Source organism: Crocodylus porosus, unplaced genomic scaffold, assembly GCF_001723895.1.
Source record: "Crocodylus porosus isolate Cpor-Errol unplaced genomic scaffold, CroPor_comp1, whole genome shotgun sequence".
NCBI lineage: Eukaryota > Metazoa > Chordata > Crocodylia > Crocodylidae > Crocodylus > Crocodylus porosus.
Window position 1 is genome coordinate 3,388,573 of NW_017728923.1, and position 26,302 is coordinate 3,414,874.

Here is a 26,302-nt window from a genome sequence, read left to right on the forward strand (position 1 = left end):
TGACTCCACACCTGTGTTCTCATGCGAGGGACCAGGTTGGGCTGGTGTGTCGCCAGCTACCTGGTGGCACTAAAGACTTAACCTCTGCCTACTGGCTTGGCTGCTCCAGATTCAGATCCCTGTGGCCCTAATGGTATTTGCCTTCAAACACCTCCAGCTTGATTTTTCATAGGTGCAGATCACTTTGAGAGGTACCCAGCTGCTGAACCTCAGGCCTCTGAAAATCATGCCAAGGGGTCTGCAGTTGGGTACAACAGCAAACCCCAAGATTTGAAAACTGAGGTATCTTCATGCTTCAGTTTCTTCATCAGAAACTAGGGATTATGCTGTGGAACTCAAAAGAGGGAGCTGAAGTTCATTCAGGCTTGCAGGGTGCTTGGAGAGCTGGGACTGGGGAGCTGTGCACTGGAGCACCTGCTTATTTTGTGCTTGAGTCCAGTTCCCTCAGAAGATGAGGGTGGTGAGGGCAGGGGTTACTGAAACCATTTGCAGTGCTGATACAGTCACACAGTGTGTCTTGTTCTGCCAGCCCTTGGGTCCCCTTCTGTAGCCAGACCTGCCAACTGTGCAGAACTGCTTTTGTCTTGGAAAGCATCTAACTGGCAGGTGATTGGGATGGGCTGAATCTTGAGAGGTATAAAAGGCCTGCAGTTGCTGAAGTCACTGGGAGTGACAGATGGTTAGCAGTGCTCAGGATTTGACCTCTAGTGCAGCAAATGCTGGATATGTCAGAGCACAAGGATGGTCCCCGATGTACCCATCTGCTCACCAGACTAGAGTCCTGTCTTTACAGCTGCCTAGCATGATTTCAGTAGAGCAGGGACCTGAAACGGGGCATGGGAGGTGGCCAAGACCCCTCCTGGCATTTTTAAATCAAGGCCAATTTGGTTGTTGCAGGGCTTGACAACTTACAATAGCTCCAGTCCCCAGTTTTTCCTGCACAGCTTGTGTCCAGGGACATATTAGGTTAAATCTTCAGGCCATGCAGGGTTTAGGCAGGCTCTTTACCTTAGGAGTGGGCAAAATATGGCCTGTGGGCTGGATCTGGCCCACGGGTGAGCATGTGCCAGTTGATTGCCTCTGGCCCACAGCTGCCCCCACATCACTCCACATGGCACTGAGCCCTGCCCGTTCCGGCCTGGGGCAGCCCACACTGGCACCATGCTCCCACCCACACCCACCAGAGAGCATTGCCCAGCGCACGCGGCTTCCCACTAGGGCAGCTGCCACGGTTATCCGAGTACTGCTCGGCTCCCCCCACCCCTCCAGCAGCTCATTCTGCCCCTGCTGCATCACTCTAGGTAGCACATAATGCAGAGAAGGGCCTGAGGATGTGTGCCGGGCAGTAGATGCCCAGTCATGCTGGAGGGAAGCTGCAGCCAGGTGTTTCCTGCCCCCGTGAATGGACTTTGGCTGCCGTCCCCCACTCAGCTGTCTGGAAGGTGGCCTGGAGCTGGAGCCCTGCTCACTGGGGCAGGAGCTGCCCCCACCACCCAGCTGGACATCTGCTGCCCTGCATACTTCCCAATGTCTTCCCACATTACCAGCTGCTTGAAGCAGCAAGGGCAGGAGGAGGAGCTGCTGGAGGTGAAGGGAGTCAAGCAGTACCTGGGTAGTTGCAGTTGCAGCCCTGCTGGGAAGCTGTGCATACTTCATGGGGCTGGGGTGGTGCTGTCTGGCAGGCATGGGGTGGGCGCGGGCTAGAGTGTCACGGATTGCCATGGGCAGGAGGGGCTCAACCCCACGTGAAGTACTGTGGGGGCAGCCGCAGGCCATACGTGTGGTTGCTACCCCTCACCTGCACTGCACTGCACTGCACTGCATGGCTGCACTCGCCCCCTGCTCCCCTTCCCTCTGCCCACCCCGCCCAGCTCCCAGGACCTAGTGCATGGGCAGCCCGGCACACATGCACCCCACACTCCCCACACCTACTCCACATGCCCACCCTCCCATACATATACCCATCCATACCTGCCCCCACACACAATATACAAGAATAAGATTTTACTTTGAACTATTATGCTATTGCCTCTATATATACTACTCAAAAAAAATTAGGACAACAATTAGTTTTTTAAATAAAATTAAAATATGTTATAGTAGATGTTTGATTTTAGTTGTATCTATAATTTGTTAAGATTATATCTTCTGAAAGATTTCACCCTTGTGCGACCCTTGACAGCTCACCAAAACTCATTGAGTGGTGGCCTGCCGGCTGAAATAATTTCCCATCCCAGCTGTACCTGCTAATGTGCTGCCTCGATTTTCCCCTAGAGGGCAGACTGGGTTTGCTATCGCTATCAACTTGCTCTATGGGATGGCTTCCTTGGCCAGCACCTTTGCCCTCCTGTTTGTCAGTGAGAGAGCCATCAAGGCCAAGCATGTGCAGTTCGTCAGCGGGGTCTACATGGTGAATTTCTGGCTCTCAGCCCTGCTCTGGGACCTCATCAACTTCCTCATTCCCTGTGTGCTGATGCTGGTGAGTCCCCACAAGCAACTGCTTCCTGTGCTCCTGGGCCTCTCCCATCCAGGCCACTGTCCTTGGCAGACAGATGGGCTAGAGATAGCTTCTGGGATGGCCAGGATCTGTGTGATTGTACATCTGCTGGGCTGTACCTCATTGCATAACTTGGTGGGGTGGCATGGGCAGCCCTTCCTGGCCAGCCATTCACAGCCTACTTGCCATATAGCCCTCAAGTTTCAGCATGGTGGATATGAACTGGTAGCAAGAAGACCTGGGCTTGATGACTTGCTTTGCCTCTGGCTCCCTCTTTGATATTGGGCAAATTTCTTAATTTCACATGTACTTTCCCATGACACTGCTACTCTTCACGGTTGGGGTGGGAGCATAAATCTACTCGTATCTGAGATGCTACAACTGTAGGTACTGTGTCAGTATGCAAATGGCTAAAGTGGGGCTGTGCCATTGCTGCTCAGTGCATGTCATCATGGACTTGAATTTAAATAAGTATCTTGTCCATTTATTAGTGATTTTAAATTCAGCCTCAGTGCATCAGTATAGTCAGTACTAATAGCACCAGCTGGACCTGTATAAGACTAGAAGGAAAATGCTGCTTGTTCTTCATGGAGATCCTGCTGGACAAGGTTGTGGTGGAGGGTTGGCTGGGGCCATCCATGTAAGCAGTGCAGCCCTCACTCTCCATGTCCTAAGCTGTGGCTTCTTCAGCAGTAGAGTCCCTCTGCCTGTGGTATAAGCTGGCAGGGACTGTCCAAAGCTGAGTGCTCCCTGAGAAGCATAACTGCCTCCATACCCTGGAAAGAATGGGCAGAGTGTAGTAGTCCCATATGGGATGGGGCATAGCAGCCTGGCTGTTGGCTGTCTGGCTAGGTCAGAGAGGCTGTACCAGCAGTGCTCAGGAGTGACATGTTCCTTTTCTTGACTTCCCCTGCTGATGCTGTGCTGCAGGTGATATTCCAAGCTTTCGATGTGCAAGCTTTCACCCAGGACAACCACCTCGTTGATGTGATGCTGATCTTCCTCCTTTATGGCTGGGCCATCATTCCCCTCATGTACCTGCTCAGTTTTTTCTTCTCTGTGGCTGCCACGGCCTACACATGCCTTACCATCTTCAACATCCTCTCGGGCACGGCCACATTCCTGGCAGTCACCATCATGAGCATTCCAGGTAAGGCCACTCCCCTTCTCCCCTTCTGACTGGGTTGTCACTCAGCCACCTGTCTTGACCCATACAAGACTAGAGTGATTTTGCCTGTGGAAATGAACAGAAGGAAGTTCCCCATCTTTCTGCCAATGGACTCCTCTTGCAAAGTGCTAGCAGCAGGATGCCTGATGAGTTCTTTCCATCAGTTGAGCACCTCAGGGCCTTTTCAGTCCCCCCTCTAGCTCTATGAATGCTGGTGTCTTCCTGCTGTATTTGCCCACAAAGGGAGCATGTCACTCTGCTGTAGTCCTCCAGCCCATCTCCTATGTCTCTCTCAGAGCTGGGCCTAGTGGACCTCTCCAAGACTCTGGATAAAATCTTCTTGATTCTACCCAACTACTGCTTGGGCCAGTGCATCAGTGATTTCTACCAGAACTATGAGTTTATCCAGTTTTGCACCTCTTCTTTTGAAGCCACCATCATCTGCAGAATGTTCAGTGAGTACACATATTGTTCAGTCACCCACCTTGGTCTTCTGGGTTCACAGGTGTGAAACCAGCAAGCAGGATTCACCATCAGACTTGAACAAAGGAATTTGGGAAGGGTCTTAGGTGACCTTGGAGAGGGGGCAGAGTAAGCTGATGTGTGCTAATGGACCAAAACCACTGCTTAGCCCCTCTCTTTTGGTGTGATGTTGTTAAGTGAGAGGAGGGTGTTTTTACTGAGGTTTCCATCCTGTAGAAAAGTAGTGCAGGCATGATACCTGCTTTCTGGGGACCCAGGGTGCAGGGCTTTGAGGGCTAGAACCTTCCTGGGCACCTAGAGTTGTTTTCTGGATGGACAAGGCTCAAGGGGGCAGTTGTGCTTAATGTGGATTATTCAGAGATAGGTCAGAACACCCTCAGGCTGATTGAGGCCTTGGCCCTGACATGTACACAGGTAGGAGGCGTAAACCCCACCTTTCTGTGTCTCTGGATACTCTGCTGTCAACTCAACTTTGGGATAGGTTAGCTGTTCACCTTGGAAAATCAGTGGATGCATGGCCTCAGGGTTACCTCCCTGGCTTTGGGAAGTAGCTCTGGCAAAGCTAGGAACCTGGAAGTGTTTTAAAGGCTCATGGGGACAGAGAAGGGCACAGTGGATTGCATCATTACCTTTGAATCTCCTAAAGAACAGCGTTAATGTCTGGACAGCTCAAATGTATTGGGAATTAGCAAATTCTGCAAGGTCCTCATCAGCCTGCAGCCTTCAACATGGGCTGATGGAATAGGGAACTGGCCCGGCAGTGGGGGGGGCATAGCCCATGGCTGAAGTAGCAGAGGAAAAAGAAGTTGAGATGCAGGAGGCCTGACAAAGCTGGTGGGGAAAGGGCAGGGCTGGGGCCACAGGCCAGGGCAGATGGGATGGGGCCCTGGCAGAACTGTGGGAGGAAGCTCACCCACACTAAGCTCGCCGCATTACTCTGACTACTTACAAGTGACTATGCCCTCTTATGAAATGTGGTTCCTTTCTCTCCCCCTCACCTCCAGATATCAGTTATCAGACAAATTATTTTTCATGGGAGACACCGGGGATTGGAAAATACCTGACCTCCATGGCTGTCCAGGGGTTCTCCTTCCTCTTCCTCCTCTTTCTAATTGAAACAAACCTCCTCTGGAGACTGAGGACTGTGGTCTGTGGCATCTGTAAGAGGAGGAAATGGGTGAGTGGGACATTTAGGAAGACATACGTGTCGTAGTGAAATGGGGCCCAAATTCCCTGCTGGGGCTGAGGTACAAAGTGGGAGATGGACCTGGGCTCTGTTGTGATATGGGTCCAGATTGGCCAAGCACGACTGGAATTGCTTTCATTGGGCAGTTCAGATTTCAGGGCTGGTTGGATTAAGCCTTTTCATTAGGCTTTTTCCTAGGTCACAATTTACTAAGTGAGAATTTGGACCTGGAGCATAGTTTCTGATGTGCTATTTGTGCTTTCAACCCCCCAAAACTCTTTACATCAAATTTTTCTTTCTAGGAGTAGGATTCAGTAGGGGTGACTTGCTGAGCCATTTCTCAGAGTGCTCACTGCCCTGGCCATTCTCAAGAGGGGGTGGGACTTTCTCTCTGGTCAAGTCTGAGGGGCCATCTGGGTTGTGACCAGGGGAAAGAGGTGTTTTCCTCTCTCTTCCTCTCCCTTCAAAGTGCATATGTCCTTGCTGGGACTTGCCCTGAGTCAGGCCAGAGCAGACCTGCTGTCCCTGAGGTGGGGCGGTACTGGAAGCTCATTCATGTCCCTTTGGTGCAGACACTGCTGCTGAACAGGGTGCCTGTGCTGCCAGAAGATCGGGATGTGGCGGATGAGAGGAAGAAAGTGTTGGAGTCCCCACCAGAGTTGCTGGCATCATTAAGCAGCCCCCTGGTCATCAAAGAGCTCACCAAGGTGAGTTGGGAGACTGCGTTCCTCAGCTGCTTGAGACAGCAAAGCCTTGCAGGGCCCTGACATGGGTGCCTGTGCCAGCCGCTCAGACCACCCTGTGGTTTGCTCAGGACTATTGCAGGCCTGGGCCTTGGGGTACATTAGCACAGCTGGGGACAGGAACACTTGATATGCCGCTGGACTGCCTGTTTGCCCAGCTGGTGCCATCAGGCCCTTGTTGTCCCTAGAACCAGGCTGGCCTGGTGGAACATCTCGCACTCCGGCCCCTCCTGAAGGGTGGTGGTGATGGCCGCGCCCTGCGGGACATGCTGGAGTAGGAGGGGTACTGGTGGTTTTTGGGAGGACCTTTTGGCAAGTGCACAGCAGTAGAGTGTGTGAGGAAACCTCATGCTCTGTGAAATATGGTGGGATGCTCCTTGGCTTGTCATTTCCCAGGGTGTCCTCATAATACTGAATGCAGCCCTGTTTGCTCATTTGTTCTGGCTGTTGCTGTCTGCTACCCATCATGGCTTACCCACTGGATGCCAAATGCCCACAGTCTGCTCAGCTGCCCCTGTCCTAATGGGGCACAAATGTGGTGGGGGCACAGCCTGGAGAGGAAATATGTATCCAATTCTGTGTTTCCCTGCAGCAGCCCAGGTTGGCAGCCTTGGGTCGATTTATCCTGAGAATTTAGGGATGCTCTGAGCCCTGTCCCAAACACCCGCTCTAGAGCAGCTCCAGTGTGTACAGGGAGCAATAGTAATACATCCCTGGTAGATCAGAGCATTGCATGACCTTCCTGTAACCAAGTGTCTTCCTCTCGGGTTCCTCCCAGGTATATGACAGCCAGGAGTCCCTGCTGGCTGTGGACCGGATCTCCTTGGCAGTCAGCAAAGGGGAGTGCTTTGGTCTGCTTGGCTTCAATGGAGCCGGCAAAACCACTACCTTCAAAATGCTGACAGGTGATGAGAGCATTACATCGGGGGATGCCTACGTGGATGGCCACAGCATCCTGGCCAATATCAAAAAGGTACTGCATGTGTAGCAGGCCAGTAGGCAAGATTGGTTTCCTGCCTGTAGCATTACAAGGGCAAAGTGGGAAGGTAGTTTTGCTTCAGCCTCATGTTTGCTTGCCTGGTCGTTGGAGGTGATGGTAGTGTCTAACCAGAATTTGAGAAAATAACAAAATCCCTAGGTAAGGTTCTGCTTCTTGTATAGCTATCCCACTCCTCTGAGTCACACTGGTCACAAGAAATGCCATCCCCTCTCTGTTGTAAAGGTAGTGAAAAAACTAACACAAGCACAGTCCTTGGATAACTTCAGTCTCTCTTCAGAAAGACTTGGCATATAATCAAAACCTCAGAATCAGAAACTGCATGCTTGTTGGCATGAGAACAGCTCTTGCAAATGATCAGGGAAAAATTCTTCCTTGTTAGAGCACTGAGGCAGTGGAATAGAGAGCCTGGGGAAGTTGTTTTCAAAAAGAGCCAGTGGTCAGGGACAGTTTAGGCCTAGCTATGCCTGTGCTTTGGGTATTTCCTATGCTTCTGGGCTTTGCTGGTTGCTGCATGGGACTGGGAGAGCTGTTTTCCCCCTCCTCCCCTACATTATCAGGGGTGGTGGTTTTTTATTTTTTAAAGCCTTCCTCTGAGGCGTTGGGCGTTGCATCTAAGACTGGGGATTTTGACAGTGCTTCTGCTGTAACTTGGGGCAAGTTAGGGTGTTATGTCTTGTGTTGTGTCAGTGTTGACTGTGTAGTTTTGTGAAGAGGTTAGACAATAGATTTGTATGGCATGGTTTGGATACAGATGATCCTGCCTCAGACAGGGATTTGAACTATCACTAGGTGACTTATGGTCCTATGGAGGTCCCTTCCAGCCCTACTTTTCTATGATTCTGTGAAACGACAGGCCATTTTTTAGCATCTTTGGTGACTCCTGTCAATTCCTAATATTTCAAAGCATAGCTGCAATCTCTCTAGAACAAACAGTGCAGATTCTTAATTGTGGGTATTACATGCAACTATTTCGACTCCAAAAACAAGCGTCTGGGCATAGCATTAAAAACCTCTGCCCTAGCACAGCAGCAGTGAAAGGGGCAGCCACAATGGAGGGGAACAGGAGATAGAAATGAGGGTGTCCTGTTCTGTCAATCGAGGTGTGTTGGCCTGAGGTCCGTGTGCAGTTGTGGTCGCCTGCTCTGAGTGAATGAAGAGCTCAGGAATGGTGATAGGAACCATTTACAGACATTGGGAATCTTCCAGATGAAGACAGTGAGGGAACGTGAGGGAGGTCTATTAGCTCCCACGTGTATTTTAAGAAATGATTTCTTGTCCTTGCAGCAGCAGGGCATAGGCAATGCCCTCGTCCCCTGCTTTATCTGTGGCAAATTGAAGGATATTTTTGATGTTTGGGGCATTGTGATCGAGCAGTGGTGTTCAACCTTTTTTGGCTGGCAGGATGGATGGGCACTGCCCAGTGGTCCCAATCCAGCACCCAGGGTGGTCACAGTGGCACCCCATCCAGCCATACGGGTGTGGGGGAGGGATGCCTAGCCCTAACCCAGCCCTGTGGGGGAAAGGGTTTGACCTGGCTTCATGGAGGTGGGGGGAGAAGAAGCCTTGAGCTGGCCCTGACCCAGCTGTGGGGGGAAATGGCATCAAAATACTAGTCCCAACTGCATAGCCCAGCCTTGATTTAGCCATGGTGAGGAGGGGGCATGGCCCAGCCCCAGTCCACCGCCTTGGGGTTTGGAAATTTGGCAGTGGAGGAGGGGTGACAGTATTACTTGCCACCACTCTCCCACTGCCAACTTTCCCAACCTGGAGGAGCCCTGTGGGCTGAATACCATGGCTCTGAAGGCTAGAGGGTTAGCTCCTGATGTTTTAAGAATAGATTTGACAGACACTTGACTAGGAGTGTATAACCAAGGATGATGCTGCCTTGAGCAGAGGGTTGGGCTAGCTGGCCTCCTGAGAGCCCTTCCAGCCCTATTTCCTGTGTTCCTGTGGTTCGAAGGTAGTGGCTGACACAGAGGTGCTGTTGTTTATCTGCCCTCTCAATACAGGAATAAGGCGATGTTCAGTCTCAAAGCACACAGAGGCATTTAACCTGCAGGGCTAGCAGCAAAGTAAACCAAATAGGGTTGTGGAGGTTTGGCACTCTGACTCTGGGGCCCCATGTGAAGTGCCTGTGTCCCTAAGCTCTAGTCTGTAGATCTCTAGGGAGGAAGCAAGGGGCTGACCATCAGGAAACTACCCTGGAGAAGCTAGCAGTGAGGGCCCAAGCCCCAGGGAGCTGTCAGGCTGGAGAAGCCTGATACCAGGGTTCTGCTCAGTGGGTATCTGAGTGCCCCTCTTCTGCTTATACTTGGTGAGGACCTGGTTTTTTTGTCCACTTCCTTATGGCCACACACTTGGTGGAGCCGTGCTTCTTTCCCGGATCTCCTTGCCTAGTATTTGCAGGACACTGTGGCTTGATGGCTTGACTATGTGTGTGTTGCTGCCCTCTGAGTATCAGATGACTTCCAGCAGCAGATTGTTTATGGAAAGAACAAAGCTCCCCGAGTGGTGACTGCAGAGGAACAGGCACCTCGCAGAAGCTGGGCTTCTGGCTTACGTTCTTGGCCTGCCTTTGTTCCAAGGTCCAGCAGCGGATCGGCTACTGCCCTCAGTTTGACGCCCTCTTGGACCACATGACTGGCCGGGAGACGCTGAGCATGTACGCCCGTCTGCGGGGCATCCCCGAGCGCTACATCGGCAGTTGCGTAGAGAACATGTTGCGGGGGCTGCTCTTGGAGCCCTATGCGGACAAGCTTGTGAAGACCTACAGGTGAGGCAGGGCCCCAGAGCCAGCCTCGGCTGACAGACCTCTCTGCGTGAGGGAGTGCGGATCTGCTCTGGGCGCCTGAGGTGGAGAGGGAAGGACCGTGGCCTAGGTGCTAACCTCATAGGGGCTCAAAATACTAGTCCCAACTGCATTTCAGACTTGCCAAGAGACTCTGGCCAGGCTGTCCTCTTCCAGCCATGGGCTTGGGCTGCATGGCCAAGGTTTGCCAACAGTGGCATCAGCCTGGTATATGATCTCTTCACACCCCTAGCTGGAGTAGCTCTGCTAGCAAAGCCCCTGATGTGGATGCAGCTTTGGTGAGAAGGCAGATTTCTGGACCTAAAAACACTTGTAGGTAGACAGACACCCCAAGGTGAAAGGCACTGGGTTTGTGCTCACTGCTGTCTGTACTACCGGGGTATGAACAGCAGCAATGGCTGAACCCTTGGGAAGGTGTCTTGATGTGAAGCCCTGACTCTTATCTTGGGCCTCTCCCCTTCAGGCTTGTCCCTCTCTGTCTCTGAGGCAGTGGGGCAGGCTGTGTAGCTGTGCTCAGCCATCAGTAGAGTGTGGCGGGCCTGTTCTCTCAGCCACGGTGCTTCCGTGTTCCTCATCTGCCTTTCTCATTCCCCTTTCCCTCTCCCCATAGTGGTGGCAACAAACGCAAGCTGAGCACTGGCATTGCTCTGATTGGTGGCCCTCCTGTGATCTTTCTGGATGAGCCCTCCACTGGCATGGACCCTGTAGCCAGGCGTCTGCTCTGGGATGCCGTGACCAGGACACGGGAATGCGGGAAGTCCATCATCATCACCTCGCACAGGTGACATTGGCTCTTTGTTTTGGGGAACAGTGTGGGAAGGGAAATGGGCAGGACACGGAGATTCCCCTGAAGTGGAGTAGATCATGCCCTCTGCTTCTTAGAGGACCCGCCTATTGGCTGGGGGCATTTCATTATGCCACAGGCTGGGGGCCTGCCTAAAAGGTAACAGAGTACAAACACCCTGTCTGATTCCCTCTCAGGATAACATGGTTGGCTGTAGTCCTGGTATCCATCTTGTGAGGCAGGATGTTGAGAGGGGTTTACTATAAGGCAGCTGGGGAGCAAAGAGGATGGTTCTTGTGCAGTTGTGTGCCTGCATCTCCTGAGTCCCCGGCCCAGAAGCTCCATCTCAAGGCTACTAGACTCTTGGCCAACACCTCTGGGCATTTTCAACATTGCTTCCCCCTTCCTAAATATTTTCTCTCCTCCCCTCCACAGCATGGAAGAATGTGAGGCCTTATGCACCAGGCTGGCGATCATGGTGAATGGGCAGTTCAAATGCCTGGGCAGCCCGCAGCATTTGAAAAGCAAATTTGGCAGTGGGTACACACTGCTGGCAAAAATGCAGGTTGACGAGGAGGGTGAGCTGCAGGCCTTCAAGGCCTTCGTGGAGAAGACTTTCTCAGGTACCTTGCACTGTCCCCTCCCTTCAGCTGGGCCACTGCTCCCTTCCACACAGGAAGAGTCCAAGGCTTCTTCCTTGGAGCTTAACACTGAGCTCTGTGTGCACACATCCCACTGTCTCCTTACTCTGGGTAAACCTTTGCTTATCTCCTAGGGAGTGTCCTGAAGCATGAGCACCAAGGCATGGTCCATTATCACTTGACCAACAAGAACCTCAGCTGGGCGCAGGTAAGGGAAGGCCAAAGGGTATTTGTTACTGGTCTAACCCCAGCCAAAGCTGTCCCACCACCTCTTCCTCATGCTTCAGAAGAGGAAAGGGGGTGAGTAAGGAGTGAAAGGCTTGACTCTGGCATCTGTAGCCATTTGAACATCTTTCCTGCTATGCTGGTGCTGCTATTCTAGCTGGCCTCTGCTCCACGCACACTGGCCACTGGTGCCATTCAGGCTTCATTTGCCGCTATCTCCTATAAAGGGCTTGAAGTTCAGGCTGCTGAAATGATCAAGGTCAAAAGTTGTCTTGGCCCCTTCTGCTTTCCCTTCCAGACAGACGTTTCTGCATTCGTGTTGTCTGTCCCCTCATTCCTGTTGCCATGTGAGAGCTGCAGTTCAGTGGTTAGCTAGAAATCCCCTCTCCATGTTGTGCCATGGTTGGGCCACATGGTATCCATAGAGACTGCCATAAAGAATAATGGAGTTTGGTGCAACTAAGACTGCAAACTCAGCCCACGTGGTACTGCCTGGAGCCTGTGTGCGTTCTGCAATGCTCTTCTGCTGTTCCCCCTCAAGCTTTGTGAGGTGGTGGGTGACCATGGTGCTGGGCTTCTGGTGCTGTGAGAAGGGTAATCCATCTTGAACTCGTGCCTTTGGAGCTGGGGCTTCCTTGCTGCGGCTCTGGCTTGGGCAGAATTTCTCTTTCACTTGTGTGTGCTTTTTAGCCAAAATGTCTCCTCCCAAACCTGTGGCAGATGGTGCCCTGGCTGACGTGGGGGGTTGCCTGGCTGCTGGGCTACAGGCCAGAGGGATGGTGGGGTGTGTTTTCACACCTTCAGTAAATCACTCTGCTCCTGACCCTGCTGGGCTGAGCCATGGAAGCCTTTGGCTTCAACAAGGCTTCCATCCATTGGATGACCCAGACAGAGGGGGCTGCCCTGCCCCACTCCCCTCGGCTTAAATCTCCTGTTTATCTCCACAGCCCCTAGCCCTGGGGTGGCCTAGTCTTTGAGTTCTCCTCCTTGGGCTGCAGTTCTGCTTCTCTTCATGTCTACCTGTCCCACAGTCTCCTCTCACCTGCTGTCTTGCAGCTCCCTCCTTGCTGGTCCTGTCACCCACATCCCGTCCCTGCCAGAATCCAGGTCACACCTGACCCCTCTGACTGAACCCCCTGCCAGCCTCACCCTCCTGCAGCACCTGCTCTTGGCACAAGAGCCTTCTCCTCTGTGGGTCTCCCTTTGGAACAGCACCCCCAGGAGCTGACTGTCTGTTCCTTTTCAGACCTGGTTTGAGGGCCCTGTCCTCCTTTCCTCAAGGCCCTGACCCCTCCGTACCTCTCTGCCCTAGCACTGCTGTGGTTGAACACTAAAGCATTTTTGGTGGTGGGAATTCTGGGGGATTTTATGATCCTGCATGCGTCATAACACTGAATCACATGCCCGGTGACCTCAGTTCAGGGATCCCTCTTTAGTCAGAGGCATCCCCACTGCCTAAATCCCTGTAACCCTCTTGCCAAGGGATCTGAAACAGCTCCAGGAACCAAATGTGACTCTTCACTCCTTTCACCAGCAGGGGTCGGGGGAGAGCCGTGTTCTCCTGCAGGAGCCCAGAAAGCTTTAGTAGAGCATGTGCCTTGCTGAGTGCATCCCCTCATCCCACAGTGACATCCCCCCCTCATTGAGCGCGCAGAGCTCCCAGGACAAGGGGACTGCTTGGGACCCAGACTCCAATCCCTGCTCAGCAGCTCACTTCACAGCAGGCAGGCACTTGTACTAGAGTCCTAAGGAAGCACAGAGTCCAAAGGCGAGAGGGGATGAGGTGCTTCAACCTCTTGGCTAATGCAGGCCCTAAAATTTAGCTCAGCTGGGCATCCAGTGTCAGACTGTATAGTGACATGAAGCCTTGTGCCCCTTCTCAGGTCTTTGGGGCACTGGAGAAAGCCAAAGAGAAGTACTGCCTGGAGGACTACTCTGTCAGCCAGATCTCCCTGGAGCAGGTCTTCATGAGCTTCACCCGCTTCCAGCACTACACAGAGGACCGAGGGAAATGAACAGCAGCCCCACCCCCCACCTCACAGACTGACCTGCCGCCTATACATAGTATATATAGAGACAGTAATTTATATTATTGGCGTGTGTCTGAAATACCGTATACATGTAAGAGAGGTTTCACCGTGGAGGAGTGGTATCTTCCACTGTCAGGGGGATGAGGACCATGAGTGGGCCATGCATGTGCTGGTGTGGGGGATTGTGTGTGGGGCATGGAAAGCAAAACTAGCATGCCTGCACCCTGTGGCCCATTGCTGATATAGTGGCATTTCACCATCTTTCCCTGCCTTTCAGGCAGTGAAGGAAAGGCCAGCAGCAGGGCACCAGCCAGGGGGTGACTGGGCCCAGTGCCTATCTGTGTCCCATGCCAGCCCCTCACCATCCCATTGCTGCTTTGCTCCAGGGGAGAGGGGATGAGGTGGGGGCTGGAAAGGTGTCAGATCACCCCTCTGGGTTAATGTCAGTGCTGCTGAGGACTACAGACATCTCTGTTAGGAGGAGTGGGCAGTCCCCAAATGCCTGTGCTGCATGAGAGGCCCCTTTGCCATCGGTGTTCATGCCACCCACACCATAGCCACTGTCTGTGCAGCAGGGGCTGGAGAAAGCACCTTTGGTTCTGCTCTCCCTGTGCCCCTGGTGAGGGGGGAAGCATTGAGCGCCTGGTCTGTTGTCATGGCTGTGAGGGGAAGATGACCTCCTGCCCCTGTTGCAGTCACTTACTCATCCTTAGCACATCCTCAAACACACTTATTGCACTTCCCCCCACCCCCCAGAACCACGCTCACAGGTGGCAACCTCCTGGCCTCTGCATGCATATTGAATTGTAACCGTAGTTGGTTGCTGTGATGTAACAGGACACTGTCAAGTAGCTTAGAGCCAAAACTGCATTTGGTGAATGCAGACCTGCCAGGGACCATCCACCACATTTAGATGGAAAGGGCAGAGTCACTTTTGCTTGCCTACAGGCCCTGCAGACAGATCTTCCGTCCGTTCTGCTCTCCAAGCCGCGGCCACAGAGGGAGCAAAGGCCTGGTCTAGCTTCTCCTCAGCTCGTCTGGGAAAGATCATGATGCCTGTCCTGCTGCTGTTTGACACCGGGTGAGACTTGTCCTGTGCTTAGCTGGGAGACTGCAGTCAGCAGGAAGCTGTTTTCCACACGAGGATGCAGGTCACCACAGTCATAGAAAGTGCCAGTTGCCCCCTGCAGAGCTCCTGCTGCCTAGTAGCACTTGGAGGAGTTGCTCAGGTGACACTAGCACCCCGCCTGGAGTCACGGCACAGTCAACACTTCATCCTTCGTGGCCAGTAGCTTTGTAAATCCAAGGTTAGGGTGATGGAAAGACCATGCTAGGTTTTCAGGATTAAAACTCCCCCCTCCTCCATACACACATAGCCTGCGTGCAAAGGAGATCATCATGCTCTAGAAAAAACCCCAGGTGAGCCATTTGTGGGCACAGCCACCTTAGAGTTCTATGGGCCACAGTCATCCTGGGGAGAGCCATCTGAGAAGGGCTATTCTGACTGTATAAAGTGCCCTGCAGAGAGGACGTGGAGCTATGGCTGGGGAGAGCTGTCTCCTTTGTGTATAGTCTACTGGGACAAGCACCCAGTCCCTCCTGATTTGCTTCGTTTTTCCTGCCCATCATGTACACACCCTGCAGTCAGCCGTGACCACTGAGGCCTTCCCTTGAGGCCTTCTCCTGGTGCTGCTGAATCCATTCACGAGGTGCCCTGGGCCACCACCGATCCGTCTCTTGTGGCAGCCCAGACACAGCGTATACCTCTTGGACTTGACCAGGACCTGCTGAAACAAGCATCAGCTCCGCACTGAGCCCTGTGTATGCTGCTGGCTAGCTCACCAAAAACCACTGCGGCAGCCAGACAAACATCACTTAAAAGGGAAAAAATAGCTCCAGTTCCTTCTTCTTAAATGCCATTTCTCCACCCATCCGTGCAAAGGGCCTCCTGTTGTTGGACCTTGTGGTGTTTCCTAACCTTGTTGTAGAACTTCCTCCCAGGGCATGTCTGTCTGTAGGGGGCAGGTGAATGGGCAGCTGTATCCAAGGTATAGCTCATGCTAGAGGAGTGCTTATTGCCCACCAGCTTTGCTATGAAAGGAGGCTCACTCTTGACCTCAGCATTCTTTCCTGCCCATGGCAGGGGGTCAGACTTGCTGATCTGCTCAGGTCCTTTCCAGCCCTACCAACTTTGAAACTATGAAACTAACCCCAGTTGCACCTTGGGCATGGGATCGGGCCTGGCACAATCTGGGAACCTTTGTTAGTCTAGGGCTTGGGGCACTGGGAATGATGCTCTGCTGTGATGCTGACCTGCAAGGAGGACTCCCCCAGGCCCACAACTCCAGCCACCTCCTACAGCCCCTTGCCTTCACCCTGGCTCTTGACTGCATTGTGTTGGCTTTATTAACAGGCAGCTGGGTGGGGGGAAAAGAGCCAACTCTGCTCTGAAGAGCCTGAAGTTTGCCTGGTGGAAGGGAAGGAAGTGAGGAGCCATCCCCCAGGTCTCTGGTCTGGGCTGCCAGGTGCTATCTTCTTTAAACATTGAAATTAAACCAGGATGTGCTGGGGTATTGAACCCAAACCATCAAGCTCTGGGCACTCCAGAGCTGCATCCAGCATGGGCCCAGATTCCAGCATGGGTCTGCAGCCCCCAGTCAATCCAGTATCTCATTAGTGATGTTCCAGTGGAAGTGTGTTGCTGTGGTCCCTGCTTGCTGGGGAAGGCCCTTGGAGGACCATCAGCCAAGCCATGAATAGCCCTGCCTCCCCTGGCTCAGCCTCACCTGTGGTCCTGCTCCCACAGGAGCTGCTGTTATGCTCCATCCAGTGCATGTTGTGTGTCCCATACCTTACTCTGCCCATGGGGGCAGCTGCTGCCATGGAGCATTGGAAGCAAGTGGGTCTCTAGGGCATTAGGTACTCTACAGGATCAGGCTCCCCAGATTGCAGAGCCCCCACCCCGGGAAGATGTGGCTGGTGACCTTGCCAGTGTGTTTTTTCCCATTTTTCCAGCACCTTGGTTGAGCCATATCTGTCTATGTTCCCCACTGCCAGCCAGCACCTCTCCCATCCTGTCCTGTCTGACTGCTCCAGGATCACCACAGTGCTGAGATATTGCACTATAGTATGACATACGATTGCACATACTAAATGAACTAATATTTATGGGCAGGGGCTCTAGTTCTGTTCCAGTGATTGTGGTGTTGGGGTTTTTGGTTTTTGTTTTTTTTTCTGTTCCTGTAACTGGATCCTTCTTTTCTATTTCTGCCCCCCCCACCTTGTTATGACTATGCTGGTGCATCATGTTACTAAGAACTTTCCTGGCTCTTGACTGCATTGTGTTGGCTTTATTAGCAGGCAGCCTGGAAGGGGCCCTGTAGTTGCTGGGTGTCACAGCGATCTGGCAAGTTGCTAGTCCTGTTAGATGCAGGGGGCTAAGCACATGCACTGAATTTGGTCAGAGTCAGCACCTCCATCACAGCTTCTTGCTCCCACTTGAAACTGACTGCAGCACCAAAGCTATGGTGGCAGGAGAGGCCTTGGGGAGATGCCAGTAGGGGGATGGGAGTCTGCTGTCTGACACAGGCCCAGTGTTGCTGCAATAGACGGTGAGGCATTGGCTTCATCCCCTACTTTTATGCTGTTGGGCAGCTTCTGGGCAGTGAGAGCTTAGCCTTTTCCATTTGAGGCCAATGAGAAACCTGCAGTGGAAGCAGGAGTAGATCTGAAATCAGCCTTTCTTGGGGGCTGGCTGAATGTGAAGGCAGCAGTGGGGACGGGATACCATGCATGTAAGCTCTTCTGCTCTCCTACCCAAAATCATAGCTGGGGCTTTCCCAAAAACAAGGGCTCACTGGAATTGGAGCTGGGTGACTACAGGTCAACACCTGGCATTGTAACATGACTATGGGAGGCTGCTTTCCCAGGCACTACCACCTGGATGTGAAGCCTGGATAGACTGCATGTAGTATCCCAGCGCCGACAACCCAGCTGAAGAGCCAGTCAGAGCAGATGCTGCACTGGAAGCTACAGCAGTAATGACTTTCCCTGGGGAAAGCCCTGAACAGGCCTGCAAGGTCCACTTGTGAAACTGGCTCTAGATGTGGCTGGTGTTTACGATTGTTACTCTCTGGTGGGCCTGTGCCTGCTGAGAATCGACGAGGCTCCCACCCACCATTAACTGCGTTTGGAGCTGTTGTGCTCAGGCACCTGTGCACAGCGCGGCCTTTCCACCAACGTATGTTCCACGGCCCTCCCTTAGCTACAGCAGCGGCTGGACCCAGCGCAGAGAGTGGCGGGTTCTGACTCCACAGACATCAGCGGTAATGCTCCTATTGCCCTCTGCAGCACCAGGCTGCCACTCCAGGACTCGGTACTTGCTACCCTGGGTGTGCAGGTTAGGGCTTTGAGTGCACCAGCTCTCTCCTTGCAGTTTGTGTGCTATTGGGCTCCTGGCACAAATCAGACTGTGCCAAAGAGTATTTGTAACGAGTTTTCAGTTTTTAACCCCCTTCCACCAAAAGGCTTCACTTGGCAGTTCTGGCTTTTCTAGAGCAAGGGAATGAATGCTCTCCCAAACCTTTGAATGCCTGCAGAAATACAAACCTGCAACACACGCTGTGCTGTGGCTGCATGACCAGTGTGCTGGAGCTGGAGCTCAAGCACGTGTGCTTTGTACAATGTACTCATCTGCAGTGTCTCTGTAAGGGGATCCCAGTGTGTTGCCTCAGCTCCCTTTAGCCCAGGAGTGGCCAACCTGCACACGAGTGCCACAGGGGGCTCAGGCAGCCTGTTTTGTGGCATCCAGCAGATCAGGGAGCAGGCAAGCAGTGCAGCAGCTGAAAGCAGGGAGCAGAAAGCAGAATAGTAGTAGGACTACTCTGTACGCCTTGGGCAAGGAGTACAGAGTAGGGAACAGAAAACAGAACACCAGGTCAGGCAGGGGAAGAGGATCAGCACAGCACTTCGGGGAGGGTGCAGGCTAATTTGTGACACAGCTGCCAAAAAGTCCCCCCTCCTCCAATTTCTCCCCCACCCCTGCTTTAGCTTCTTGTGATAGGGAGGTGTTGGGGCTTGAGGGATGAGTTGCCTCTGGGATTGTGGTGCATTAGATTCAACCATCCGGTAAGAATTCTGGGAGGCAATTCACGGGCATGGGCGATTATCCACAGACAGTGCTGGCCCTTTAGGCCTAGCACTGGCCCTTGCTAAGCAGTACCTTACTGTTTGGACCAGTTAACCACAGATGGAGCCCAACCTGCTTCTGCAGAGACCCAGGTACATACCTAGCTTGCGGCATCTGCCCTTGAGCACTGCCTCATCTGCCAGCAGGTTAAGCACAGTGTAAGGCTGCAGCCTGTGAATAATGAGATGGACTCCCTAGGTCGGGGTGGGCAAAATGCAGCTTGTGGGCCAGATGCAGCCTGCCAAGCCATTCTATCCTGCCTGCGGGACCCCTAAAAAACTTAGAAAAATTAGTATTTGTTTGCCCCTGGCTGCCTATCATGCAGCCCTCAGTGTCTTGCCAAAACTCAGTAAGCGGCCTTCCGCTCAAAATAATCGCCGCCCCTGCCCTAGGTATAGGTCAGCCTCCTGCCCTGTGTGCTAGCTGTGGCATCAGAACTGGCCCGTCTTTCTGCTCCAGCTCCCTGCTTCCCCTGTCTAGTCTCCATTTCCTGTGTTTCAGTTGATTTCTAGCCACCTTGGGTCCGTTAATTGGAAGCTCCTCTTGTGTGTAAAGTCCGGAGGCTGAGCACAGCAACTGGCAGGCAGTGGCACTGCACATCTCTGGGCTGGGCTGGGCTGCTGCTTGAAGGCTCTGTGTACTACAGGCAGCTGCAAGTAAGGGAGGTTGTTCCATCTCCAAAATAAACTGGATTTTCCAAGTAGTGTCTCTGGGTGGTCTTTGTGTATAAAAAGCTGCTCCCAGAGTTCAGGTTCAGCCTCCAGCCTCTGATTATCCTGCTGCTCTTGGGTCTAAGTTGGCAACCAGGTCTCAGCAGCTCAGAAGCTTGTGGGTCAGTTTGAGATGGAAGGTAGTTGCTACCTCCTCTCCTTAGGCTGATGCAATGCCCACCCATGATCCAGGTTGCCTCATGCTTGGGAGACTATGACCTTTATTCCAGTGCTGTCAGTGCCTCCATCCACTCCTGGACAGGCTGCTTAACCTCATGGTGTTACAGTGACCCCAGCTCCAGCATGGGGCTGTCCCTCAGACATGTCAGATCTGAGCTGAAGCCTACGCTTTGTGCCCAAGCTGGCAGGACGCTAGTTACAGCAATGTGGAGCTGTGCAGGGCCTAACCCCATGGTACTACAGAGGCAATATCTGTCCCAAGGTAACCTGGCACCTCAGTGGCAATGCTTGGGATGGGAAGCCAAGTGTCCTCCCCCACTCCTTGCTGTAGCAGGTACCATTCCCAAGGAAGCTGTGGCCTTCCCTCCAGGAGTAGGCAGCATAGCACTGTTTCAGCATCTCCTACAGGCCTGCTGAGCCCAGCCGTGCTGTCTTTCCCAGCCCAGGGTCTCCTGCTTCCTGGGCAAATCCAGTGGAGCCCATTAGCAGACACAGGTACCACCAGAACTACCTCCCTGCCCCAAGCAGTCGGACAAGGGGCCCCTGATGCGTCTTTTTTTTTCTTTTTTTTTTTGGTCCTTGGCAGTTCCCTCCCTGCAGGTGACTTTGTCCTGGGGCTCTCCTGCCTGCCCAGCAGTCACACTCCTTTGAGAGTCTCTCACTGCATAAACAGTGTCACTTGAGGCACTGCCCAGAGCACTTTGCCAAGTGCTAGAATCCCTTTTCAAGCCATGGATGCCATCCAACATAACATGGAGTGGCTGGGCTGTCAAGCTGCACTGCACATTCAGTCCTTAGCACCATGGCAGTTTCCAACCCTCCTCATACCTGGGAAATGAATGCTTTTGCACAGCTGAAGTCCCATTCAACCCAGCCATGCCAAGTGCAACAGAGTAGCAGGGACCTGAAACACACACCAAAGCTCCCAGGTTCCCCGCCCTGAGCCCTTCCCACCGACCCTGTGCTTTTAGTCACACCTCTGCTTGGTTGTCAGTGCTGGCTACAGAGGAAGAGGGAGCTTAGATGCAGCCCCACAGGACTGATGTTCAGCCAGCCAGGCACTCCACCCTCCAGCTGGGAGCCCCCAACCTGCTGTCAATCATCTCTGCAGCAGGGATAGGAGTGTGTTGTGGGCCAAGAAGCAACCCTGGGGTGGGAGCTGGGAGATGCAGTGTCCATGGGGACTCCCAGTCTCACTGCATGTTCCCACCTTGAGCATTCTTTGCAAAATAGTCTTTGGCCCAGAAGCAGAGAAAGCGTCAGGAGCAGACACCTCCTGCCATCAATCCCAGCAGCCAAAACTAGCCTGTCTCCAGTGTCCGGTGAGCCCTGTGCAACACCCTAGTCACACAGGTCTCATGCTAGCAAGACCCCCCTCCCAGCACAGAACAGCTTCTGACTCCACAACCCTGGGTGAGCTTGAGGAGGAATTCCATATATGAGTACCACTGGGCAAGGGAAGTGCCCTGGGCCATGTAACAGCACTTAACTCCTATCTGGAATCCTATACTTCTTGGGGCAGGAGGTGCGACAGCCTGAGCCACAGGGAACTGAGTTGTCAGCCTCCCAATGAGACAAAAGACAACACCTGAAAGCTCCTGACCCTCTGGGGCCTGGAAATCTGGGCTTGTCCCATCTTCCTCTGTCCAGACTTGCTGGGATTCTCCCTACTGCCACCCAACACCCTGGGCTCTGGGACACGGCAGACTCCCGAGATGCCCTGCAGGGAGCTGTGAGCCCTATGCTGAGCACCCACTCTGGGCCCTTGTGCCTCTCAAGCCCACAGCTCTGTGCATTGTAGTGAGAAGGCTCAGCTGGGAGTCTTGTGCTTTTGCCCCCAAGCTCCCCTTACAGGCAGCAGGTACAGGCCCTGCTTGGAGAACTTGTACCACTCATCTCCACTAGACATAGCCACCTTGCCCCAACTGCAGGGTCAGTCATCCAGCTCAGGTTTACAGTCAGAGGCACCACCATTTTCAGCAGGGACTTGTACATGCAACAGCTGGAAATGAACACATCCCTGTCCTCATACACAGGCCTCCCGTGACGGGGTGGCACTGCTTAGTTGGGCCCAGCAGGAATCAGCATGCACAGGTTCTAGTGCCTGGGACACGGCCCCAAAGCAGCCAGGTGCCCCTGCCCACAGATGCAGCCCTGGCTACTCTGGCCTGAGGCTGGAGACCTCAGCTTTGCCCCCCCTCGCTCTGGTCTTCCAGGCTTCGAGGTATGGTTGGCTTCTCCTCCCAAGGGCTGCAAGGCAGGCAGGAAGCCCAGCTGGAAAAACCAAAGACAGGCATTAGCCCTGCCACCCTCCACAGATCCTTCCTTCACCCCAAAGCTAGGTGATCCCATAAACCCAGGCCTGGCTGGGGGCAAAGGAGCCTGTCTGCCACCTGCAGAGTAGTCCCAGGGTCAAAGCCTAAGTGATGCTGGGAAGCAGACTGCATTTTGTGGCGGGGAAGAGAATATCTGGTGGCCTATGGGGGAGGGAAAAAGGGGAGGCAGGCAAGACAGATGCAGGGGGCATCTTTAACTTGAGAAGGAAGCCTTTCACACAGTAGTTCCCCTTGTGGGGGTAGGAGGGCTCTGTGGGGACCAGGCTTGCACTGAGGCTTTCTTCCTGCTGCAGCGGCTTCCACTACAGCCCTACATCAGGTCTCTCTTGTGCTCTGAACCCCCACATGTGTGCGCATGTAGGTCTGGGATGGGAGAACATTGCCCAAATTGCAACACAAGAGAGGCATAAACCCAGGCTGGAGGTTTCTGCAATAGCATATTTCTGCAGAGGGTACTACCAGGGCTGTCCCAGCCAGCACACAGCTACCTGCCTCCATTGTGGGGCTGCCAGCCAAGCAAACTGCTGTAACTACATTGCCTGTGGGGCACCCAGAGGCAAACAAAGCCAAAAATGCTCTGGCCACCTCACCAGGCACCCAACCATCAGAGTCACGCAGGGCCCCGTCTCACTCCTGGAGCTCAACCTGCCCCCAGCAGCTGCACTGTTTTACCATCTCTTGCCCCATGTCATCCTGCAGAGCCTGTGAATATCTCCTCCAAGGCGTGCAAGTTCCCATCCATTGGCAGTTTCAGCTCTTTATTGTACCCAGATCCTGGTTACAGAGAACAACTGTCTTCTCTCAGGGCTGCAGCTCATGGCCTAGGGAGAGACCTAGAGTCACAATCCTCTCCCCACCCCGCACCAACTGCGGCGAGATCTCTCAGATACAGAGTCTGCAGGAGTTTCGACGGTTCGACTGGCACTTAAGGAATCCTGGCGGAGGCAGTGGGTAGCTGCTTTCCTCCCCTGGCCCTGCTGTGTCCAGACAGGGGGTGGTCGGCGAGGAGGTACCGTGGTCCGTTTCCGCCATCTTCACTTGGCCGAGACTATTTTATAGAGAGCTCTTGTCATTTTAACTCAAGTGTTGTGTACAGACCAGGAGGGCAGTTTTCTATGAGCCATTTTCAATTTTTGCCAGAAATTGCTGGGCCCACCACTCCTCCAGATCAATGGGCACAAAGTCTGGAAGAGAAAGAGAAAAGGGGGCAGGGTAGCAGAACTTGAGCAGTAATGGAGGGGAAGCAAAGCCTCATGGAACTCATGCCACTTTGGGGCACTTCCCCCATCTCCCCACAGAGGACAACACTGAGTGCCCAGCAAAAAGCTCCCTAACTTCTTATTGAAAGAATAAAAAGCTAAACCTAGTGCTCCAGGAAACCACTTCCTTCTTTCAACTGCTGTGAATCTGTGGCACTGAGTCTTGGCTCATACTACCCCAATAATACTCTCCAATGAATGCTGAGAGATGCTATGTAAATCCCTGTACTGTTCTATCCTTAACACATATGCTCAAAGGGAGAACAGGATCCTTCACTCCCCAGAGCCAATCCCACCAGAGACCCGGCCAGCAACACGAGTAAATAGTGCAGGTGACTCAGCAGGTGCCAGCCTTCCGCTTGGGACTGTCCCACCCCACCACCACACATGGCACTAGGGGGCGCCATGGTGCTGGGACCCAGGTAGGTGACTGTGGTGGCTTACCCCAGGCCCCAAGACAGCCTGTTGGAAAAACAGTTTTAAAGAGAAGCCCACAACCCCCCCCTACCCCCATCACCTGGCCTCATTTGGACCACAGGGTATTAGCCCCAGTGTGCTGGCACCTTCGTTCTGCTCCTGCTATGTAGGTACAGCAGGACTTATTCAAAGCCTTGGCTGACGGTGCTATGAGGGGTTTAATGAAACCATCTAGATACCCAAAGTCACAGTATCCTAGGGCCTGACATTTCTCATCTCCCCCAGACTCGAGCAGGACTCTGCAGGGGACAAGGGAACTTGACATACACCCTACCTTCCCCCAGCACAGCCAATACTTACATTCCATCCTGCACAGTTCACATACTTAAACCAGTGTAGACACTCCCAAGTCCTGTTATTTCTAAGGGCTCTCTCTGCTAGACTAGGGAGACACTGAGCAGATGCTGCTAGATGAGCAATCTGAAATCCACTCTTGACTTGGCTAAGACCCTCCAACTTACTGCACTTGACAGCCTCACTGCTGACATGAAGGGCTACATAGGGTAACATATGAGAACTTCCAAGGGACATGGCACAGATGCTTGCATGGAGCTGGCATATAGGCCCTCGAGTGCTGAAAAGCACTGCTTCATGTGGATGGGTGCTAGTCCCTGGAGGTGACCCACGGACACTCACTTTTCAATCCAGGGTTGGGAGTTATCTCTTCGTATTGCACAGGGCCGCAGCTGCTCTCCCCATTCTGGCTGTCATCCAGCTGCTGTTCTATCTGCTGCCAGGCTGGAAAGGAGAGAGAAGGGTATGAGAAAGGCAGGTTCCTTTGGTAGGGGAAGATGAAGCCACCCTACAACAAGATGATCATTCAGTTGCCCATGCTCTGACCAGGACTGAAAAGTTTGCTTTACTGGGGTTCCCCTCATATCCCCACATTCCTTGAGCTCCAAGTCACTACACCTCCTGTGTCACATACCCCAACCCCGCAGCACAGCTGGAACATGCTGCCCCAGTGCAGACCACTACTGCTGTGGCTGAGGGAGGGTATTTGGCACCTGAGTGACAGGAGGTAGTCCCGCCAGTTACTTTCCACTCAGGGTTGTTTTCCCTGCTGCCCCAGAGAGCTGGGTGATGCTACTGTGCCCCCAGAGTGCCCCAGCTTGGCCTCATTGCCAGATTACAACATGAGCTCTTCATGATAGGAGACATCACAGGATAGCTCTGACCACCCCTCTGTCAGGACACTGTACATGGTAGAAGCGTAGGAAGGAGCACATCCACCCCACTCGAGCTGGGACAGCTGCTAGGGAGGCTCCAAATGCCCATGGGCAGAAGTGGGCAGACAAGGTCTAGAGTCCTCCTACTGGCTGATGCCACTGAGCATCTGGACTCGGCAGGAGGGAAGAGGAGATCCATTTCTGAGTGAGCAGAAACCAGCAATAGTACAGAGGTTAACTATGTCACACCAGAGGACCTTCACCACAGCTCAGCGCCAAGGAAATGCCACCCTCCACACACACACACACACACACACACACACACACACTACAGCCCTTGGCAACTTCCACCATCATGACATGGCTACATCCCAGACTCTGAAAACCCATCACTGACACACAGCTGCATTGCCTCAGCCAAATGTCACCACCCCTGGCAACTGACAGCTTTGACACACAGCTCATTCTCTGCTGTACTACAGCCTCTGGAGAGCCCCGCACTGAGATATGACCCGTTCCTCTGCTATATTACAGCCCATGGAAGCTCCTGGTATGGAGATGCAACTGAGAGAGCGGGGTTTACCCATGGCACCCCCACCAACCTTGCCTTCCTGTCCGTGAAGTAGCTAGACCCTGGCTCTGGTGCTTACCTTCATAGACAAACCGCACATTCTCTTCATGTGCTGACGTGTAGCACTCCTCTGTGGCTGACATGTGCTGTATCACTGCCGGGGGCCTCTTGCCATTCACTCTGTTGAACACGAGTTTTGGAGCAGGGCTATTGAGACAGAGAGAGAAAATGGAGAGCACAGGAAGACAGAACACTCTTTCCTTTCTGAGCCAGTCAGCTGCTGGGCTTGGAGCTGGGAGTGCAGCCAGACAGGACAGTCTGCAGCCATTTCAGAAGAAGCCCGGATGTCTGGACTCCTGGGTTCTATTTCTGCCTTTGACAAGGATTTACTCTGTAGCCTTGGGCAAGTCACTTTACTCCTTTATGCCTCCAGTTCCTCCATGTACAGAATGGGAGTATTCTTCTACCTCTGTAAAGGACTATGAGAGTCTTCAGTGGGAAAGGAGGGCAGCTCTGTGTCTATGAAGCACTTGACATGCCCATTATGTAACCACAACCATGGTACATCATGGTACTCCTACAGCACAAACAGGCACAGGACAGCCCTTCAGTTGTTAGCAAAGGAGCTTGTAACACATCACCTTCCCTTGGACCCAAGCAAGACAGAAGTGGAGCCTGGGAAGAGCTGGGTCCAGGGTGACTCAGCTGAGGAAGAACAGAGTCTATCAATCTCTTTTCCTCACTGTTGGTGCCAGAACTGGGGGAAAAGTGAAAAAAGTACAGGTCTGGGATTAGAAATGGGATTTTGGCACTCTTACCAGGCCCAGAAAGCACAGGTTTGAAAGT

At 53.1% G+C, this 26,302-nt stretch overlaps 2 protein-coding genes across 2 annotated transcripts in view; one reads left to right on the top strand and one right to left on the bottom strand.

The window, feature by feature from the left end:
• The window catches only part of ABCA3 (ATP binding cassette subfamily A member 3), a 75,505-nt gene extending 60,058 nt beyond the window's left edge, over window positions 1-15,447 (top strand). The window contains exons 21-31 of the mRNA XM_019539961.1: window positions 2,275-2,479; window positions 3,428-3,647; window positions 3,962-4,120; window positions 5,153-5,325; window positions 5,907-6,041; window positions 6,856-7,050; window positions 9,663-9,850; window positions 10,497-10,667; window positions 11,106-11,293; window positions 11,446-11,519; window positions 13,420-15,447. Coding sequence (XP_019395506.1) covers window positions 2,275-2,479; window positions 3,428-3,647; window positions 3,962-4,120; window positions 5,153-5,325; window positions 5,907-6,041; window positions 6,856-7,050; window positions 9,663-9,850; window positions 10,497-10,667; window positions 11,106-11,293; window positions 11,446-11,519; window positions 13,420-13,551 — 1,840 coding nt within the window. The 3' untranslated portion in view covers window positions 13,552-15,447. The remainder of the gene's footprint in view (window positions 1-2,274; window positions 2,480-3,427; window positions 3,648-3,961; window positions 4,121-5,152; window positions 5,326-5,906; window positions 6,042-6,855; window positions 7,051-9,662; window positions 9,851-10,496; window positions 10,668-11,105; window positions 11,294-11,445; window positions 11,520-13,419) is intronic.
• A 7,264-nt stretch (window positions 15,448-22,711) lies between these two features.
• On the bottom strand, window positions 22,712-25,785 carry MCRIP2 (MAPK regulated corepressor interacting protein 2; the record flags this gene model as incomplete). The annotated part of the gene is made up of 3 exons (XM_019540155.1): window positions 22,712-23,164; window positions 24,353-24,454; window positions 25,536-25,785. Coding segments are annotated over 3 exons (423 nt in total), but the record flags the coding sequence as incomplete, so codon positions are not given.
• Between the last annotated feature and the right edge of the window lie 517 nt (window positions 25,786-26,302).